The 22,745-nt window shown below is 46.0% G+C and overlaps 1 protein-coding gene across 5 annotated transcripts in view; it reads right to left on the bottom strand.

Moving 5' to 3' along the window:
- Positions 1-22,745, bottom strand: part of TCOF1 (treacle ribosome biogenesis factor 1) — a 120,968-nt gene that overhangs the window by 87,886 nt on the left and 10,337 nt on the right. For 4 of the 5 annotated variants that reach the window (XM_068278413.1, XM_068278412.1, XM_068278415.1 and 1 more), the window contains exons 3-7: positions 17,194-17,318; positions 17,031-17,101; positions 10,038-10,242; positions 4,307-4,392; positions 1,154-1,273 (exon numbers count right to left, since the gene is read on the bottom strand). In XM_068278413.1, coding sequence (XP_068134514.1) covers positions 1,154-1,273; positions 4,307-4,392; positions 10,038-10,242; positions 17,031-17,101; positions 17,194-17,318 — 607 coding nt within the window. Of the gene's footprint in view, positions 1-1,153; positions 1,274-4,306; positions 4,393-10,037; positions 10,243-11,158; positions 11,657-17,030; positions 17,102-17,193; positions 17,319-22,745 lie in introns of those variants that run through there. The other variant, XM_068278416.1, reaches the window with a different exon arrangement.

The raw sequence follows: 22,745 nt of genomic DNA on the forward strand, positions 1-22,745 counted from the left end.
CGACATGTTTCACTCTAAAACGGAGCTTTTTCAAGGGTGAAGTGACATAAAAGTGCAATTAGTGATTAAAGTGCTAATTTACATAATTATACAGATACAGAGTATGGCCTATAGGCTCATAACATCATAACATTTTTGGCTGCTATGATGTTATGAGCCTATAGGCCATACTCTGTATCTGTATAATTATGTAAATTAGCACTTTAATCACTAATTGCACTTTTATGTCACTTCACCCTTGAAAAAGCTCCGTTTTGGAGTGAAACATGTCGGGTTATTTGGTGGGGGTTGTGTGATTTTAATAATTTAGCTGTATTGTCAGAGGGCCAGGGTTACTTTGTGACCTCTCTATTATTGACGCAGTAGGCCCGACAGTACTTTTGAGTATGTGTAGTGTCAGTCAGTCCACATTTTATATTGACCAATAAAAGTTAATTTTTATCTGATTCAGTAACGAGGGACATTTTGTGTTATATATAGGCATAAAGAAGTATCAGACAACATCCTGGCAGATATGTTAAAAAGAAAAGGGGAGGTAACTGTACATAGACCGCAGCACAATACATCAGCACAACGTAGCTACAGAATGGTCAGGCTGTGTTCCCACTAAAGCAGAGACTGGATATTTGTTGTCAGTTTTCCGCACATCGCTAATCGGACAGCGAACTGTGAACTAGAAGCCGTTCACACACGCTACAACGCATCCGCGAGATCTGTGCGTTCCGGGATAATTCCGTGCAGGCAGACGCGTTCCCCCATACAGCCCATGGGGAAGCACATGTCCTGCCCCAGCTCCAGCCGGACCACCGCGGACATTACTCTGTCCCCTCCTGCTGGCCACACGTGGTAATGGAAACAGAGCCTCATAAGGAGAAAAGAAATGATAACTAATAGATGAGAGCAAATAGTGAGGAAAGGGGTGAATGAAAAAATGCAATATTAGGCAAGGATGCAGCGGAATCAAATGTAAGAAAAATAGGTAAATGGTGGTAATTGCTAATGGTTACCGGGTCCGGGCCTCAGTAGACCAGCACACACCGCTGCCACAACACCCCCATACCAGCCAACCGAAACCCCCCCCCCCCCCCAACCGTCCATGATGGCCGGCGCAGATTCACATCACGTGTCCAATCTAAAAAGCTGAAGATCTCACCGGCTTATCGATATCGGTTTCATCGCTGCTCTCGTCACTCTCGCTGGCCTTTGCTTTGCCATTGGATGTGGCTTTGTTGGACGAGACTTGGCCAGCTGGCGTTGTCTTACTGGGGACAGCCTTTAATTAGAAACAAAATTATATATATTTTTTTTTAACAAGCCCACAAATGAGAAACACCAAAACACACCTTCCAACAGCAGCTTTTGGCTTACTGTTATATAGCAGTGTGTGTGTGTGTGTGGGGGGGGGGGGGGGGGGGATACCACTTTGTGACTTCCCTCAATCAACTGTGTAATTTTAATGAATCCATAACTTTTTAAACACAGTAAAGAAAACTGGCTGTACAATGTTTGTATGTATTATGCATGAATTGGAAGGGCCTGGAGCATCTAGATGGTGAGTGGGTACCACACCGAAATACAACTCCCCTTCTAGAGGAGACCATTAAACAGAAAATTCTGGCATTAGCCACTTCACCTCCAAGGAGTTTCCCCTTAAATTGTGCCCCTTACATATAGTTTATAGGGCATTCCTCAAGCCAAATACTTATTTTGTTTTAATGCTCTAATTCCCTATAAACTAAACAAGCCTCGCCCACAGCTCCTCCAGAGAGCCTTGGCACTCTCAGACCCATGTAGCAAGGGCTTATGGGAGCTCAGTCTGGGCAGGAGGAAGTGTTACTAGCCAGGGATTTCAGAGGCAGAGGGGAGGAGGGAGGAGGAGAGGGGAGTGAAGTTTTCACAGGCTGCGGGCTGGAGATGCAGAGCAAATTGCCTGTGTGTAATGACAAGCAGATCATGGCTGCTCTCATTGTATCACAGGAAGAAATAATCATCTACTGTTGCAGCTGTTTGCAGCTAGATTTGCTGTCTAAACTTAAGATAACATTGATAGACAAGTTACTTGTTATAGTTAGTTTTTCATCTGTGAACCAAAGCAATTTTTACATTTCAGTGCTGCGTCCATTCATCTGCCAATAACTTTATCAGTATTTATCACAATGAAATTATCTACTACTTGTTTTTTTTGCCACCAATTAGGCTTTCTGTGGGTGGTACCTTTTGCTAAGAATTATTTTATTTTTTTATGCATTTTAATGTGAACAATAAGGCAAAAAAAAAAAAAAAAAAAAAAGAGAATTTCTCCGTTTTCGGCCATTATAGTTTTAAATAAAATGTGTGGGTTTTATCCACAGTACAATGTTTTATTTGCCCAATTGTCCCGGTTATTGTGACGTTTACATTTTTCCCTAATACAATGTATGGTGCCAATATTTTAGTTGGAAATAAAGGTGCATTTTTTCAGTTTTGCGTCTATCACTTATTTCAAGCCCATACTTTAAAAAATAACAGTAATATACCCTCTTGACATACATATTTAAAAAGTTCAGTCACTAAGGTAACTTTTTTTTTAAGCAAAAGTTATACTGTATGTAGGTGTAATTTTACTATTTGGCCACAAGATGTCCTCACATTTTCTTCCTGTCATGTACTTCTATTAGGCGAACAGGTAGTAATGCGTGCATGTGTAATGCAGTTTGTTACAATGACCGCAGGTATCTCATTGATACGGGGACTTAAAGTGGATGCGAGATAAAAAAAAACTAACTATAACAAGTAACTTGTCTATATATCTTATCTAACGTTTAGATAGTTTACACAGCATATCTAGCTGCAAACAGCTTCAGAAGTTTGTGATTATTTATTCCTGTGATACGACAGCAGCCATGTTCTGTTTGTCACATTGCCACAGGCTGAGGGCTGGAGATGCTATCAGCTTGCCTGTGTGTAAAATCAGTCCCCTCTCCTCCTCTGAAATCAATGGCTAGTAACCTCCTCCTCCCCCTGCCCAGACTGAGCTCCCATAAGCCCTCGCTACAGTCTGAAAATGCCAAGGCTCTCTGAAAAGCTGTGGGCGAGGCTTGTTTAGTTAATAGGGAATTAGAGTATTAAAACAAACCAAAAAAAGTATTTGGCTTGAGGAATGCCCTATAAACTATATGAAAGGGGCACAATTATGCAATGAGTAAAAGTTTCTCGGATCCACTTTAATGAATGGGAACTGCGTTCCCAGTCATTGATCTCCCCTCTAATGATCGGCGGAGTGGATGAGCGCGGGAGCGAGCGGGAGCGCGCGGCGGCAAGAGAAAAGTATCTACGCCCCTGAAAGCCGAGGAGGGATTTTGCAGGGATGTAGATACTCATCCCAGAGGAGGGGAAGTGGTTAATACCACTAAAATTCCAGGTCTCTTTTATGAGTCTATCAGCCATTCAACACCATAGCTCCAGCACCCAATGTTATATGTATGAAGACGATGTTGTATCCTGCTGCGGCTGGAGATGAATGAGATGTAGAAACATTTCTGGCTTCTGAAGAAGCCACGATATGCAGCGAAACATACGTTAGGCAAAATACACAAGCAATAAAAGTACTGCCTCTTTGGAATTATTGGGCCTTTGGTGCTCGCTGGTGCAGATGGAGGAGCAGGTAACAATGGCGGTGGTGTTTGGGGGTTAGGTGGGGTGGACACTTTGGCAGGTGTGCTTTATATGTACACCTATACTTTAAAGAGACTCTGAAGTCTCATAAAATTCAGGTTTTTATTTTAAAAATCTCTCTAACATCATTGCCCTAACTAAAACGCTGCATCCCCGCGGCTGCACACTAACTACATCACCCCAAACTCCGCAGCAAAAATACACGACTTTCCTAGTCGTGGATTTTGCTGCCGAGGGAGGCAGAGCTTTCAGCTGCAGCTCTGCCACCATGTGCGTCAATCCGTGCGCATCTCCGCCTCTCCCCCGCCGCTCTCAGTGAAAGAAGACTGAGAGGGGCGGGGAGAGGTGGCGATCAGCGCTGATGGACACGTGTAGAGGCAGAGCTGCAGCCAAAAGCTCTGTCTCCTCACGGAAGCGCTCCCCGCAATGTGCCCCGGGGAGTTTGGGGGAATTTCGTGTTCAGCCGCTGGGATGCAGCGTTTTAGTTAGGGCAATGATAATAAAGAAATTTTTAAAATAAAAACCCACATTTTATTAGACTTCAGAGTCTCCTTAAATGCTGGTTTGTGCTGGAATTGTGGGTGTCCAACAGAGGGGTAAACACAATACAGTCACTCCACACAACAGATATATATTGATCGGTAGGACTTACTGGCTTCGCAGTCTCGGCTTCAGACTCTGAGCTGGAAGAACTGCCACTGCTGCACTCTGCAGCTGCTGCGGGCTTTGCATTGAGAGCTGCGGGTACAAAGAGAAAAGAAAAAATTTCATCCATTTATATTTAAAGTGCAATTCCATTGAGCGATTTATACACATCCACGTCAGACGTGGATTATCACATGACTATCTGCTGGATCCACGGATGAGAGATCTGTCCTCCACATCAGGCGTGGATTATCACATGACTATCTGCTGGATCCACGGATGAGAGATCTGTCCTCCACATCAGGCGTGGAATATCACATGACTATCTGCTGGATCCACGGATGAGAGGTCTGTCCTCCACATCAGGCGTGGATTATCACATGACTATCTGCTGGATCCACGGATGAGAGATCTGTCCTCCACATCAGGCGTGGATTATCACATGACTATCTGCTGGATCCACGGATGAGAGATCTGTCCTCCACATCAGGCGTGGAATATCACATGACTATCTGCTGGATCCACGGATGAGAGGTCTGTCCTCCACATCAGGCGTGGATTATCACATGACTATCTGCTGGATCCACGGATGAAAGGTCTGTCCTCCATCAGGTGTGGATTATCACATGACTATCTGCTAGATCCATGGATGAGAGGTCTGTCCTCCACATCAGACGTGGCTTATCACATGACTATCTGCTGGATCCATGGATGAGAGGTCTGTCCACATCAGGCGTGGATTATCACATGACTATCTGCTGGATCCATGGATGAGGGGTCTGTCCTCCACATCAGGCGTGGATTATCACATGACTATCTGCTGGATCCACGGATGAGAGATCTGTCCTCCACATCAGGCGTGGAATATCACATGACTATCTGCTGGATCCACGGATGAGAGGTCTGTCCTCCATCAGGTGTGGATTATCGCATGACTATCTGCTGGATCCACGGATGAGAGGTCTGTCCTCCACATCAGGCGTGGAATATCACATGACTATCTGCTGGATCCACGGATGAGAGATCTGTCCTCCACATCAGGCGTGGAATATCACATGACTATCTGCTGGATCCACGGATGAGAGGTCTGTCCTCCATCAGGTGTGGATTATCGCATGACTATCTGCTGGATCCACGGATGAGAGGTCTGTCCTCCACATCAGGCGTGGAATATCACATGACTATCTGCTGGATCCACAGATGAGAGGTCTGTCCTCCACATCAGGCGTGGATTATCACATGACTATCTGCTGGATCCACGGATGAGAGGTCTGTCCTCCACATCAGGCGTGGATTATCACATGACTATCTGCTGGATCCACGGATGAGAGATCTGTCCTCCACATCAGGCGTGGATTATCACATGACTATCTGCTGGATCCACGGATGAGAGGTCTGTCCTCCACATCAGGCGTGGATTATCACATGACTATCTGCTGGATCCACGGATGAGAGGTCTGTCCTCCACATCAGGCGTGGATTATCACATGACTATCCGCTGAATCCACAGATGAGAGGTCTGTCCTCCACATCAGGCGTGGATTATCACAGGACTATCTGCTGGATCCATGGATGAGAGATCTGTCCTCCACATCAGGCGTGGAATATCACATGACTATCTGCTGGATCCACGGATGAGAGATCTGTCCTCCACATCAGGCGTGGATTATCACATGACTATCTGCTGGATCCACGGATGAGAGATCTGTCCTCCACATCAGGCGTGGAATATCACATGACTATCTGCTGGATCCACGGATGAGAGGTCTGTCCTCCACATCAGGCGTGGAATATCACATGACTATCTGCTGAATCCACAGATGAGAGGTCTGTCCTCCACATCAGGCGTGGATTATCACATGACTATCTGCTGGATCCACGGATGAGAGGTCTGTCCTTCACATCAGGCGTGGAATATCACAGGACTATCTGCTGGATCCACGGATGAGAGGTCTGTCCACATCAGGCGTGGATTATCACATGACTATCTGCTGGATCCACGGATAAGAGGTCTGTCCACATCAGGCGTGGGTTATCACATGACTATCTGCTGTCTGCTGGATCCACGAATGAGAGGTCTGTCCTTCACATCAGGCGTGGATTATCACATGACTATCTGCTGGATCCACGGATGAGAGATCTGTCCTCCACATCAGGCGTGGATTATCACATGACTATCTGCTGGATCCACGGATGAGAGGTCTGTCCTCCACATCAGGCGTGGATTATCACATGACTATCTGCTGGATCCACGGATGAGAGGTCTGTCCTCCACATCAGGCGTGGAATATCACATGACTATCTGCTGAATCCACAGATGAGAGGTCTGTCCTCCACATCAGGCGTGGATTATCACATGACTATCTGCTGGATCCACGGATGAGAGGTCTGTCCTTCACATCAGGCGTGGATTATCACATGACTATCTGCTGGATCCACGGATGAGAGGTCTGTCCTTCACATCAGGCGTGGAATATCACATGACTATCTGCTGGATCCACGGATGAGAGGTCTGTCCTCCACATCAGGCGTGGATTATCACATGACTATCTGCTGAATCCACGGATGAGAGGTCTGTCCTCCACATCAGGCGTGGATTATCACATGACTATCTGCTGAATCCACGGATGAGAGGTCTGTCCTCCACATCAGGTGTGGAATATCACATGACTATCTGCTGGATCCACGGATGAGAGGTCTGTCCACATCAGGCGTGGATTATCACATGACTATCTGCTGGATCCACGAATGAGAGGTCTGTCCTCCACATCAGGCGTGGATTATCACATGACTATCTGCTGGATCCACGGATGAGAGGTCTGTCCTCCACATCAGGCGTGGATTATCACATGACTATCTGCTGGATCCACGGATGAGAGGTCTGTCCTCCACATCAGGCGTGGAATATCACATGACTATCTGCTGAATCCACAGATGAGAGGTCTGTCCTCCACATCAGGCGTGGATTATCACATGACTATCTGCTGGATCCACGGATGAGAGGTCTGTCCTTCACATCAGGCGTGGATTATCACATGACTATCTGCTGGATCCACGGATGAGAGGTCTGTCCTCCACATCAGGCGTGGATTATCACATGACTATCTGCTGGATCCACGGATGAGAGGTCTGTCCTCCACATCAGGCGTGGAATATCACATGACTATCTGCTGGATCCACGGATGAGAGGTCTGTCCTCCACATCAGGCGTGGATTATCACATGACTATCTGCTGGATCCACGGATGAGAGGTCTGTCCTCCACATCAGGCGTGGATTATCACATGACTATCTGCTGGATCCACGGATGAGAGGTCTGTCCTCCACATCAGGCGTGGATTGTCACATGACTATCTGCTGCATCCACTGATGAGAGGTCTGTCCTCCACATCAGGCGTGGATTATCACATGACTATCTGCTGGATCCACGGATGAGAGATCTGTCCTCCACATCAGGCGTGGAATATCACATGACTATCTGCTGGATCCACGGATGAGAGGTCTGTCCTCCACATCAGGCATGGATTATCACATGACTATCTGCGGAATCCACGGATGAGAGGTCTGTCGTCGACATCAGGCGTGGATTATCACGACTATCTGCTGGATCCACGGATGAGAGGTCTGTCCTCCATCCGGCATGGATTGAGCCTAACGGACGTTCGGGAAGTGTCTGGCGTGATTTAAAGGGAAGGTCCAAGCAAAATAAAAAAAATGAGTTTCACTTACCTGGGGCTTCTCCCAGCCCCATGCAGACATCCTGTGCCCTCCTAGTCACTCACTGCTGCTCCAGTCCCCTGCTGGCAGCTTGCCGACCTCGGAGGTCTGCGGGCCGCATTGCGTACATTTTTACACATTCCCGCTAGTGCAGGAACATTAACACATACATTTTTAAGCGTTACTGGTTCAATGTGTACATTTTTACACGCTGCAACACTAACGCATAAAAATGTATGTGTTAATGTTCCTGCACTAGCGGGAATGCGTAAAAATGTACGCAATGAGTCCCGCCGACCTCCGAGGTCGGCAAGCTGCCAGTGGGGGACTGGAGCAGCAGTGAGTGACTACGAGGGCACAGGATGGCTGCATGGGGCTGGGAGAAGCCCCCGGTAAGTGAAACTCATATTTTTATTTTGCTTGGAATTTCCCTTTAACCTCCTTGCCGGTTATCCCGAACTCAGTTCGGGGTAACCTGCGCAGGAGGATTTCTCAGGCCCCGCTGGGCCGATTTGCATAATATTTATTTTCCTACACGCATCTAGCACTTTGGTAGCTGCGTGTAGTATGCGATCGCCGCCGCTACCCGCCGATTCGCCGAGCCGCTCCAGACCCCTGCGCAGCCTGGCCAATCAGTGCCAGGCAGCGCTAAGGGGCGGATCGGGATTCCCTTTGACGTCACGACGTCCATGACGTCATCCCGCCCGGTCGCCATGGTTTTCAACGGGATTTCCTGCATACTCTGATCGCCGAAGGCGATCGGAGTGGGTGGGGGGATGCCGCCGCTCAGCGGCTATCATGTAGCGAGCCCTGGGCTCGCTACATGATTTAAAAAAAAAAAAAAATTTAAAAAAAGTGCGGCGCTGCCTCCTTGCCGGATTTTTTAGAACGGCAAGGAGGTTAAGAGAGCGGCGAGAATGAGGTGAAGCAGCTAGTCTGCCCGGGAGGCAACAGGGAGAGCCCATAATACTCAACGCCTTTGTTACCTATAAACTACATGTGAGTGCGCTTTTATAATAAACAAGTTTTTTAACCAAATGGAATTACGCTATGCGAGTATGTCTCTTATGAGGTTACAATGAATGAAGATTCCACTTAAAGGGGCGCTATGGCAAATAATTGTAAAATTTTAAATATGTGCAAACACAACCAAATAAGAAATACATTTTTTTCCAGAGTAAAATGAGCCATAAATAACTTTTCTGCTATGTTGCTGTCACTTACAGTAAGTAGTAGAAATCTGACAAAAGTGACAGGTTTTGGACTAATCCATCTCTTCATAGGGGATTCTCAGCAGGGCTTTTATGCTTTATAAAGATATTGCATAATAAGGATTTAAAGGAGTTATTTCGCGAAAAAAGTAGGCAGTTAAAAAATGTGACAGATGACAGGTTTTGGGCCAGTCCATCTTTTTAAGGGGGATTCTCAGGGCTTTCTTTGTTTTCAACAGCATTTCCTGAACAACAGTTGCAAAATCTAACTGACATAATAGTGTGCAAGTGATTAGGGAGGCCGGCTGGTATCTTGCTATTTTGGCAGTTAAACTGTTGTTCAGGAAATGCTGTTGAAAACAAAGAAATCCCTGAGAATTCCCCTTAAAAAGATGGACTGGCCCAAAACCTGTCATCTGTCACATTTTTTAACTGCCTACTTTTTTCGCGAAAACAATGATGCTGGCCAGCTTCCCTGCTCGCTAGACAGTTTTTATTGGCAGTTGGACGGAGCAACTGCCATTCACTAGGTGTTTTTGAAAATAAATCCCTGAGAAAAAAACGTACTTCTTATTTGTATATGTTTGCACATATTTTAAATTTTACATTTTTTCGGCATAGTGCCCCTTTAACACCTACAATCCAAGAGGAAGCGAAGGAGGCATCCTGGGAGCCTGCTGCGGGACATCCATACAGCGATCTTTGACCAATCTAGCAGTGGTCAAATACACTAGGTGAGTTTAATCCCCGGTGGGGTGTTTAGTGGTGAACTGTTTATAAACGCGGAGCGCTGTCTATCAATAAGACTTACCCTGTACTGGGGCAGCTTTCACCTGTGGCGCCTCCTCCTCACTATCCGAGGAATCGCTCCCATCTACCTCAGCTTTAATCAATGGCGTGGTGACCGGAGCAGGCGTTTTGTTCAGTGAAGGACTCGTTAGTTTGGAGACCACTTTTCCAACTGCTGCAGACTTTGTAGCCAAATTCATCTTCTTCTTATCAGATACTGCCTTGTCCTAGTAGAGAAAAGCAAGAACATGGTATTTTCCTTTGGAACACTTACTAAAAAATCCCCAAAAAGTTAAAATACATACAAGTTAAGAACACCTAAATCCTGAGTACAGACAAGCAGATAGAACAGTGACTAGTTAGCTTGGCCGTCCATGTGGTCATGGTTTCTAAAGATAACAGCGGATTGCTGCTAAAAAGAGCTACCAGAGTTCGGACACACATGGGCGACTCTGTATCAGATCATCTATAAAAACAATGAAGAATGAGGGTACCTGATCCTTTAAGCCAGACTGACAGCTATTTTTTATAAAAGCTACTCTCCTGAGCTGGCTATTTCAGCATACTGGTGACTGAATGTTCTGACAAGCTCTACATCTGCCATTATCCACATTAGACAGCAGAGATTGTGTTTGAGGGCAAATAATTGAAATTTGATACAGAATTATGGTAAATATGGTGTAAATCTATGCCGCTTGTACATGGGCTAATCCAATCCCGGAGGCACAGGATTGGTCCATTTTCAAGCCACATAGATTTCCAACAACAGTCACATAATTCTGCATCGACTTATTTGCATATCTCTAGCCAACTGCAGAGAGTGATCTAACCCACGACTCCTTAGAGTGAAGTATAAAGCAATAAACCATATAAAGAAATACTAGAGCGACAACATCCATAAGTCCAATCATACCTTCATTCCAAAAATCAAAAAGGAGAAAACAAAAATAGAAAAGTGAGAAACAAAAAACACTTTAAGACGTCATAGATGCCGAAATTCCACAGTGTCTGAAGACATCAGCGACCAGCAGAAGTAGTGTTGTCGGAAAACGTCTTTAGCCCTCCGCTACACAGAGACAGCAATTATGAAACATCTAAAGACGTCTTCGGCAGACTACGGGTTAACAAGAGAATGTAAACTACCTTCGCACCGACGGGTTTGTGAGCTTCTACAACGGTTCTCTGCTCTGACAAGATGAACGATTCATCAGAAGTTCAAATCACTCTGACATCAAGTTTGGAAGATGACAGAATTTTCCTCGGTCGATGAGTTTCTGGAGTTGACTCTCAGCTTTCGGAAGGCCCAGCAGAAGATAATCAGCTACTCAAGTTGAATTGAAGCCCTCAGAATTCTGTGGTTCTTATTAAAAACAGACAGATCAAGGCCACAGGAAACAGATAAAGTCTTCTCATATGGAGTCCCCTCTGGCGTTCTCAGGACGGGCGTGACCGAGATGTTCTTCCAGGTGATCAGGACATTAGAGCTGAACATTAGCCTTCAGATCGCATTGAAGCTGAAGAAGGGTGTGAGTGAAGATCCGATGGAGTTAGTTACCCTTCAGTGACTTGCCTGGCAGGTATTCGCAGCACACACGTGCATGGCAGGGCTCCCGGACTGCAGAATCTCCCCGTCTTTCCTGTCTGCCCGATGTGACTCCTGTGATTTCCTGTCACACAGACGCCTTCCCGCCTACTAAGCCCGCGGCAAAAACCGGGGATAAAACCAGGCGCATTCTCTTCCATGTGTCTGCATTTTAATAATGTGAGCTCAGTGATGAGGAAAGTCATCGGCTGGACTGAATAGAACAAAACTGGATCGCACTGGATGCTGCTGGCCATGGGAATATCGGTTATAATAACAGAAATCATATACAATGCCCTACTGGAGGCCACATCAATCCCACGGCAACAGTAAAATTATGCACATTTATACATTAAGACAATAAGAACGTGACAATCCTACGCAAGCTTCTGAAATTAACCTGGCGAGGTATCAGTGATGACACCATAAGGTGTCTGACAAAAGAACTTTAAAGGACTACCGAAGTGACATTGTGACATGATGAGATAGACATGAGTATGTACAGTGCCACGCACGCACGCACACACGCACGCACACACGCACGCACACACGCACGCACGCACACACGCACGCACACACGCACGCACACGCTGCGTTCCTTTTTTTCTTTCTCTGTCTGAAAGTCAGGTATGCAAGTGACAGTTTCTGTCTGGGTCAGACTATAGCGTAACCCTCACTGATAAGTAATTACAGCTATAAAACACTTTCCTGTCAGTAAAAGGCTTCTGAGAGCAGAAAAGAGATATAAAAGGGTTAATAACTCATAGGATTTGAATTCTGGCATATTTCAACAAAGGAGTCATTGAGCAGAGGCAATGAAAAACTAAAAAAAAAAAAACTTATTGGAGGAGCATAGATACAATTTTTTTTTTCCACCTCCGATGTCCTTTAACCACTTGAGGACCCACCCTTTACCCCCCCTTAAGGACCAGCGCTAGTTTGATTGATCTGTGCTGGGTGGGCTCTGCAGCCCCCAGCACAGATCAGGGTGCAGGCAGGGAGATCAGATTGCCCCCCTTTTTTCCCCCCTATGGGGATGATGTGCTGGGGGGGTCTGATCTCTGCTGCCTGCGAGTGGCTGGCGGGGGGGGCACCTCAAAGCCCCCCTCCGCGGCGAAATGCTCCCCCTCCCTCTCCTACCTGGCCCCCTTTGGTAAGCGGGCTGCACAGGACGCTATCCGTCCTGTGCAGCCAGTGACAGGCTGTCTCCTGTCACATGGCGGCGATCCCCGGCCGCTGATTGGCCGGGGATCGCCGATCTGCCTTACCGCGCTGCTGCGCAGCAGCGCCGTACAAATGTAAACAAAGCGGATTATTTCCGCTTGTGTTTACATCTAGCCTGCGAGCCGCCATCGGCGGCCCGCAGGCTATTCACGGAGCCCCCCGCCGTGATTTGACAGGAAGCAGCCGCTCGTACGAGCGGCTGCTTCCTGATTAATTAGGCTGCAGCTGGCGACGCAGTACTGCGTCGCTGGTCCTGCAGCTGCCACTTTGCCGACGCACGTTATGAGTGTGCGGTCGGCAAGTGGTTAACGAAATAAGTAAGGGGTAAAAAAATAAAACACGTTGCAAAGTAAGAGGTTTAAAAATAGAAAAGAGATCAAGAAATTATTAACACTCGCTGTGTAATTTGTTCATGCTGTTTGATCCCCTGTAATCCTGCCGGTCAGCATCTTTACTGCTGGCATTAAAAAAAAAAAGCCCCATGGACTGTATATTTGATGCGATGGCTATGATGATATTTATTTTATTTTGATTTGCTGTTACTTTTTGTTGTGGTTTCTGAGTTTTTATGGCTCTGTGATACTTATATGCTCGTTATGTATGCTGTAATTTTGGCCTCAATAAACTCTGTTAATAAAAAACCTCCTCTATAAAAACAACCATTAATAATGTGAGACAAATTAACCATTTCAGCTGCACGGACCTGAGTCTCATGCCTGCGGCTGGTGCTGCTACAACCGCAGGGACGTCCGTGCAGTCTGCGGGGCTGCGTTCGCGATGGTCCTGGCGACACGGGGAATTGGTGGCATGGGACAGAAGTGCATGCTTGCGAGTCACTTCCGAAGTGTAACAGCCCCGCATTACTTCCCATTTAGTGTACTTATTGTATGCGAATAGGAAACAATGCAAGAGGACATCTTCTGGGCAAATAGTAAAATTACACTTATATACATTAGGGACTAAACATTTTTTAATATGTATGTCAAGAGGCAAGAGCACAGGTGTGGAACTCCAGGCCTGGAGGGCCAGATCCAGGCCAGTGTTTAGGATGGACTGAGGAAGAGAGGAATGTGTTCTACCTGATGGACCTTTCCTGATTCACACCCATCAATTACACTGAGCTGTATACAAAATGTGTGAGGATCGCGGCCCTCGTAGGACCAGTTTGACATCCGTGGTGAAGAGGGTATATCATTATTAAATTATGTGCTTCAAATTAGTGATGGATGTAAAACTGAAAAAAATGCACATTTATTTCTAAATATAATATTGTCACCATACATTGTACTAGGAATATAGCTTAAACTTTGCAATAACCGGGACAAATGGGCAAATAAAAAGGTGTGTCTTTTATCCACAGTTTTATGTTTAATCTTACAACTACAATGGCCGAAAACTGAGAAATAATGCATTTTTTTTCCATTTTTTCCTATTATTCCCATTAAAATGCATTTAGATTAAAATAATTATTGGCAAAATGTACCACCCAAACTAACTGGTGGCAGAAAAAACAAGGTATAGATCATTTAGTTGTGATAAGTAGTGATAAAGGTATTGGGGAATGAAGGAGGAGCACTGAAATGTGAAAATTCCGCTCGTCCATAAGGACACAAACAACCCGTGGGCTGAAATGGTTAAAGACATGCTCTAATTAGTTTTCCACCTTTAGCTCTGATCACAGCCGATATACATCTTGGCATGGACACAAGATGCTGATACAGTTGCTGAGGAATGTTGGCCCTGCTGACATAATGGCCGCTCTAAGTTGGGTCATATTGGATGGCGGCGTTTCCAAGCTTTCCAAATGCTCAATAGGATTGAGGTCAGGAGACTGGGCTGGCCATGGAAGCAGGTTCAACTCTGATTGATGTTCCTCAAACCAATTTGAGACTGATCATGCACTGTGGCAAGGGCCCACAACAGGTGACTTTTCCTATTTTTTTTGAGACATCAAAAGGCACACTTGATGGTCTCCTGCTGCTAAAGCCCATCCTTTGCAAAGTCCTGTATAAAGCAAAAAGGGCGCTGGACATCTGGGGAACGCCATAGGCTGTAATATGAATGATAGCTATAGCGGCACTCGTAAGGTAATTTGGGTGCTGGCAAAAGAGGGAGCCCAAATTATGAAAAATTACAGTACAATTCCTAATATACTTGTTCATGGAACAGAATATCCAGAATTAGACTCTAGTGAACCTCAGTGGAGGACAAAACCTTCACAGAGCCTTTGTGCTTGACAGCTCCACATAGCCAAAGCCCACAGCACAGAGCATATGACCAGAGAAGCCGGCATACCCAGGCCAAGTCTACCCACAAGCCCTCTGATATCAGAGATTTCACTACGACTCATCCCATGTTTGTAAATCAAGTGATGCAGGAAGACAAGTAGGGCTGCAGATCACTCCGCAATCGTAAAATGTAAAGTACATGTAAACATAAAAATAAGAAGCACATTTTTCCCAGAGTAAAATGAGCCATACATTACTTCTCTCCTATGTTGCTGTCACTTACAGTAGGTAGTAGAAATCTGACAGAACCGACAGGTTTCTCAGGGTTTTCTTTAAAAGCACTTAGTGAATGGCAGTTGCTCCATCCAACTGCCAAAAAAAAGTGTGCAGTGGGCAGAGAGGCTGTCCAGCATCTTTGTTTAAAGGACCCCCGAGGTGAAAATAAACAAATGAAACAAACAATTGTATCTATCTTTCTTCTCCTAAAAAAATGACTTTTTAAGATGTTCCAAAGTTTTATTTTACATTTAAATTTACTTTAAGTTTTAACCGTTTTATCGTTTTTGCTCGATGACACATTCATTGAAGTATGCCAGAGCTAAAATCTATGAACTACTGACCCTTTTTATCTCTTTCCTGCTCTCAGAAGCCATTTTCTGCTAGGAAAGTGTTTTATAGTTGAAATTTCTTATCACTGAGGGTCACACTGTAGTCACTTCCTGTCTGAGTCAGGACTGAGTCAGCCACTTACATACCTGATATTTAACTCTTTCAGGCAGAGAAAGAAAAAAAAAGGAACACACCCTAGTTATTTGTGTGCTAGGCACTGTACATACACATGTCTATGGCCTCGTTCACATCTGCTGCGCTGAAAAACGTGTTAAAGCGCATGGTAAAAAACGCATGCGCTTGTGCGCGCTTTAGTCCGCGTTTCTGTGCGTTGCGCTGCGCTTCTTTAAAGCACGTTTTGCTTACTGTAGCAGCAGCAGTTGTCAATAAAACTTTGTTTTTGTATGTAAATGTATTTTTTTCTCCAATTAGGGGTAAAAAACGCATGCGCTTCTATGCGCTTGTACGCGCTTCTATGCGCTAAAAAAGCGGACCCATTCACTTGCATTGCTGTGCGCTTTCCAGCTCAACGCACAGAAATGCATGCAACACTACGTTTCTGTAACGCTGCTCAGCGCAGCGCATAGATGTGAACCAGCTACATTTAGTTACATGGGAAAATCAATACCTTGCTGAACGCACAGGGCAGTGCGCTGTGGAAAGCGCACAGAAACGGCCCTGATGTGAACGAGGCCTATCTTATCATGTCACCTCGGGTATCCTTTAAATCCTTTTCAGGTAGTATCTTTATAAATAAAGAAGTCCAAGCTGAAAATCCCCCATGAGGAGATGGGCTAGTCCAAAACCTGTCGGTTCTGTCAGATTTCTACTACCTACTGTAAGTGACAGCAACATAGGAGAAAAGTAATTTATGGCTCATTTTACTCTGGAAGAAATGTACCTCTTAATGGTATATGTTTACATGTACTTAAAAGTTTACAATTTTCACAATAGTGGTCCTTTAAAAGAACAGCCAAAGTGGGGTATAAAAAGTTTTAATTATCTAGAGATTTTTCAAGCCCCCGCAGTGTATCAGGTCCCCTCGTTCTCCACCTTCAGTGTACCGCTGTACACCTCTGAAACATGGCCGACTGCGCAGGCACTAGCAGTCCCGCTGTTCTGCAGTAGTGTCTGAATAAAAACTAGAAAAGCAGGGGCTATGCCTAAAGGTATTAGAGGCAGAGGATCAGCAGGACTGCCAGGCAATCTGCATTGTGTAAAAGGAAATAAACATGTCAGCCTCCATATCTCACTCACCTCGGGTTCACTTTAAACACATTACTAGCCACAATAGTGCAAAACAGTCACAGAAACAGATCCTAATGACAAAGCTCACTATGCGATATCTGGTACGGTGAGAGCGATCACCTACCTTGCTTCCCTTCTTGGCTGAGCTCTGCTTCTCCTGCGCTGTGACGACAGACTGTGCAGCCTTTCCAGATGCTGAAAACAGAATGAGATAAAGATAAGATGTCGGCCCTTCTAGCTGAGCGGCCAGCAGACTCTACACTGTGCAGACAGGACAGCTGGCTTACCGTTCTCATCGCCGGGGGATTCAGCAGCGCTCTTAGCCTCCTGCTTCTCGGTCTTCGCATCTCCCTTCTTACTCTTCAGCTCCCCCTTCTTATTCCCTTTCTTCTTCTTCTTTTTCTTCTCTTTCCTGCGGGATGCAGAAGCTGCAGATTTACCCTGGAAGAATCCTGCGTATGCCCAGCTCCAGAACATCATCACCTGAACAGCAGATTATCTAACATCACAGCCTGGCTTCCGCCTCCTGTAATCCTCCCTGCGCTCCGGGCCTCTGCCCTACATTCTCTGCAGATTACTGACATTTATTGTGTGCTCTCATGTGGAATATTCTCCCCAGAGCCACGGGCAGCTTGTTATTGCTTCGCACAGGAGGTCAGCCTATATCAGAGACTCAGAATACCGCTGTGCAGACTAGAGGAGGCCAGCCTGTATCAGAGCATTCACTAATACCCAGAATACCGCTGTGCCAGACTAGAGGAGGCCAGCCTATATCAGAGCATTCACTAATACCCAGAATACCGCTGTGCCAGACTAGAGGAGGCCAGCCTGCCAGCCTGTATCAGAGTGCTCGCTAATACCCAGAATGCTGCCGCTGTGCCAGACTAGAGGAGGCCAGCCTATTGCAGAGCGCACATACTCATATTAAGGAGAGCCGCCCCTTTAAACATAAGTCGGTGCAACCCGTTTTCACAGGGAGCCAGCAGCCTAATTCAACTTCGGCTACAATTTTCAAATATTAAGGACTGCTGTCTCAAATGCCCGTACAAAAAGTTTTTAATAACAGCCTTGGCTACACGAAATAACATGACATAATTAAAAACCCACAATTCGTTGGTGAGCTCCAGCTCATAGGGCCCTCTGTTTCCTGCGGTGCACCAATTGTTCCGGACCGTTGCTGCTGCTGTATCTAACTGCTCTCCCATCCGCTGAGGCCTCAGCACAGTGTTTGCTCAATTTTCGCCCCTAAGCCAGGAGCCAGATCAGCGTGTTGCGGTGTTCACATGGGGACATTGCGCGTGCATGCCTGCAGTGACCACGCCCACCGACGCGTTTCGCCCCGCCCACGGGGCTTTCTCAAGGTGTTGGTGCACCGCAGGAAACGGAGGGCCCTATGAGCTGGAGCTCACCAACGAATGTGCGCAAGTATTCATAGGCTGCAGCCTGGAGATATCGCCACGTTGTAGAAGCTCATTCAGTAACTCTGACCCCCTGTCTGTTAGTGCCACAACGTGATTTGACTGTCTGCAAATATAGTACAAACATCAGTGGAAGCTAAATGGCCATACAGCTCTGAATTTTGCTACTATACCAGCCATGGAAAGCCGGATATAAGAATTATATACACAGTGTGTGCGGTGTACTGGTGGTGGCTGAGGACAAAATAGATCGTGGTAGCGGGGTGTTTTCTGCATAAAAGGCTGCGTCTGGGCGATTACACCCTGCATAAAACCTGATATTGTCCCCTTTAGAGAAAGCGTGCATACCCTGGCCAGGTGTAGTTGTTTTTAAACTGTGGGGTTTTTAATTATGTCATGTTATTTCGTGTAGCCAAGGCTGTTATTAAAAACTTTTTGTACGGGCATTTGAGACAGCAGTCCTTAATATTTGAAAATTGTAGCCTATTGCAGAGCGCTCCCTAATACCCAGAATGCTGCTGCTGTGCCAGTGGTACCCAGGTATAAGGAGGATGGGGGTGGGGAGATTTAATTGTGGGTGGAGAGAAAATGCATAAAAATACACACACTTCAAGAGGACCTGTAGTGACATATTGTAATAATAAATTATTCAAGAGGCATATTTTTATTTTAAAGCAAACCTGTGACTTTAAAAAAAAAAAAAAAAAAAAAATCAAATACGCACTCAGACCTTGTTCACATTACAATTCGCTGGCGCAATCGCTGAGCGATTTGGTTAGCGCTTTTAAAAGTGCTTTTGTGGAGCGATGATTTTTTTACACTTCCTGACGTCAGTGAGCTCTTTGACCCGGAAAATAAATACAATGTATTTATTCTTTATAAAAGCACTCGAGAAATCCCTTTCCAAAGCGCTTTTTCAATCGATTTGCAATTTCCCTATCCTTTCTATTGAATCACAAATGCTCAGAAAATGGCGCTGGAGCTGCGTTTGCGATTCAATAGAAAGCGCATCGCTCATGTGAGAACACTCACTGAGCACCATTGCAATAGCGATTTTAAATCGCCAGCGCTTAACTACTCTAAGACCGCTCCACGCCTATGGGGGTCAAGTCCTGGGCTGCAGTTTACAGAAGATCGCGCGCAGGCTGCTCGCGCATCACCTGCTCGGGTGGCGGAGCTCCGCCCTGCTTTCAGTTTCCGAGCAGCGATTGCCGCTCAGGAGTCTGTTAGACGGTGAAACCGCCGTCTAATTACATGTACAGCACTGTGATCAGCAGACACATAGGGTGGAGCCTATAGCAGCCGATCGCCGTGATTGGCTACCTGCAGGGAGGGAGGGGGAAAAAAAAAAAAAAAAAAGTGTAAATTTAATAAAAAAAGAGATATTTATAAACAAAAAAACAACACTAAGGGTGGGGCGATCAGACCACACCAACTGTTGGTGGGGTCTGATCGCCCCCCCCCAGTGTTTGTTTTTTTTGTTTATAAATATTTCTTTATTAAAGGGATACTGTAGGGGGGTCAGGGGAAAATGAGCTGAACTTAAACTTACTCGGGGCTTCTAATGATCCCCCGCAGACATCCTGTGTTGGCGCAGCCACTCACCGATGCTCCGGCCCCGCCTCCGGTTCACTTCTGGAATTTCTGACTTTAAAGTCAGAAAACCACTGCGCTTGCGTTGCCGTGTCCTCGATCCCGCTGATGTCATCAAGAGCGCACAGCGCAGGCTCAGTATGGTCTGTGTCTGCGCAGTACGCTCCTGGTGACATCAGGGGAAGCGAGGACACGGCAACGCAGGCGCAGTGGTTTTCAGACTTTAAAGTCAGAAATTCCAGAAGTGAACCGGAGGCGAGGCCGGTGCATCGGTGAGTGGCTGCGCGGGCACAGGATGTCTGCGGGGGACCATTAGAAGCTCCGGGTAGGTTCAGCTCATTTTCCCCTGACCCCCCTACAGTATCCCTTTAAATTTACCTATTTTTTAATAGAGAAAGTGTGGGGCCCTGCAGCGAGGTCTTAAAGCTGCAGTGGCCATTTTAGTAACCATTGACCTGGTCTTTGGGGGGGGGGGGGGGGGGGTACCACTACGGTCCTCAAGTGGTTAAAAAGAGCGAAGTGGCGGTTAGTGTGAAGAAGCCCTGAAGTAGAGGGAAGCTTCTGGGGCGGGTGCGGGTTGTGGAAAGGACAGATGGTAAACTTAAATCACATGTAAAGAAAGCCTAACGTGAATTATTGTTGTATTTACATGGAAGAAGGAGAAGGAGCAGGAATGATCGGCACTGCAATGTACATTTATCCTTCAAAAAGTGAGGCACAGTCCGAATGCATAAATACAAAACAGTAGTGCAGCATACATGGACATACCGGTGCTGTATTTATACCTACCTGGTGCTTCCTCCAGCCCCATGAGGTGCTTGGACTCCCTCACTGTCCTCCACAGCAGCTCTGTTCTATTGCTCTCCCCCCGGGTCATGCTCTTCTGCGCATGCGCAGAACGTTTCCAGGCGTGGGAGCACAGCAGGGCAGCGCATGCGCAGGACTGGAGGGATTACCGGGGGGGGGGGGGGGGGATATCAAGTAAACGGGGTGACCAGAGACGAGGGAGCCCCTGCACCAATGAAACAAGGACTCGGGGAGAGGGGGGGAGGGCGCTCTGAGGTCCAGATCCTCTCCTCTACATAGGTGAGTATCTGGCTTTTTATAGCTTACTTCAGAGTTACTTTCAAGTGTACTTGAGAAGGGGTGCAATAAAAAAAAAATGTATCCATACCTGGGGCTTCCTCCAGGCTGATCACTCCCCCGCCGTCCTCAGTCGCCTCCTTGTTCACCCGCATTTGGCCCCGGAAAACTGAAAAAGCCTCCACTCAGCACAGTCCGGCCAAATGCTCTCCCCAGAGAACACTCCTGGTGACATGAATGCTGCAGGAGTGGCAGTTGGCCCCAGACCGGAGGACTTTCCCGGGGCCAATTGCGGGTGAATGAGGAGGCGACTGAGGACGGCGTGGGAGAGATCAGCCTGCAGGAAGCCCCAGGTATGTATAAACTGTCATTTTATCCCCATCTCAGGTTCCCTTTAAAAAAAAGAGACACTGAAGCGAAAAAAAGAATATATAATATACTGAATTGGTTGCGTAGTACGGAGAATTACTAGAAGATCAGTAGCAAAGACAATATTCTCATATTTTTATTTTCAGTTATATAGTTAGTCACAGGCCTCCTCTGTAAAAATAAAATACAGTGACTGACAGTTGAGATAACAAGCTTCAGAAGACAGAGCTCTCTGCGACTTTGAAAGTCGTGGAGCTCAATGGCTCTTTTGCATAGATAACAACTGGGGTTTCTTAACTCTTCCTGTACTGGAAACAATATTAGACTGATGTTTCTGCTCCTAAGGTTTTATTTCTTAGCTGTACTACACATACAAATCATCATATTTTTTTTCTCGCTTCAGTGTCCTTTAAGAAAGGTCTTGAAAGAGTAATAATATGATTGGAGAGTATTGAACATAATAAAGGGGTTAAACAGAATAAATGTATATGCAATAGATAGAATTGGATACAAGAAATATAAATAAGAGTGATGTCATGAGTATTATTTGAATCAGCCAATCACGTGCGAGATAGAGCAGTAGGCGCGTGCACGAGATAGAGCAGTAGGCGTGTGCACGAGATAGAGCAGTAGGCGCGTGCACGAGATAGAGCAGTAGGCGCGTGCACGAGATAGAGCAGTAGGCGCGTGCACGAGATAGAGCAGTAGGCGCGTGCACGAGATAGAGCAGTAGGCGCGTGCACGAGATAGAGCAGTAGGCGCGTGCACGAGATAGAGCAGTATGTGCGCACGTGGGGAAGAATTGTAGTTTATGTGCAGTGTTGGAAACTTCTCTTTAAAGTGGACCTGAACTCTTGCACAAGGCAGAAGGAAAACAGAGAAATGCACCCTGGATGTATTTAGAGAGTTTAGCCTCATCTGTCACTAATCACAAGTTGTAATTTGATCTCTCAGCTGTGTCCGTTCAGGAATCTCCTGTGCCAGGACAGAACAACTAATTTGTAAACACAGGATGCTAACCCTATGGCTGCTTCCATGAAAGCAGGAAGTAAACACACTGCAGATTTATTGCAGGATTTGTATCAGTTGTAACATAAATGTTTTTCTTTAAAGCACAGCTGAAGTGAGCGGGATATGGAGCTGCCATATTTATTTCCTTTTAAACAATACCAGTTGCCTGGCAGCCCTGCTGATCCTGTGTATCTAATACTTATAGCCCTAGACCCTGAACAAGCATGCATAAGATCAGGCACTCTGACTCAGGTGTCACTGGATTAGCCACATGCTTGTTCCAGGGTTTTGACTCAGACACTACTATTTGATGATTGTATTGGATCAAGGGAGAAATCGATTATGTTCCAATCTGTTTGATCGTT

This window comes from Hyperolius riggenbachi, chromosome 3 (assembly GCF_040937935.1).
Source record: "Hyperolius riggenbachi isolate aHypRig1 chromosome 3, aHypRig1.pri, whole genome shotgun sequence".
NCBI lineage: Eukaryota > Metazoa > Chordata > Amphibia > Anura > Hyperoliidae > Hyperolius > Hyperolius riggenbachi.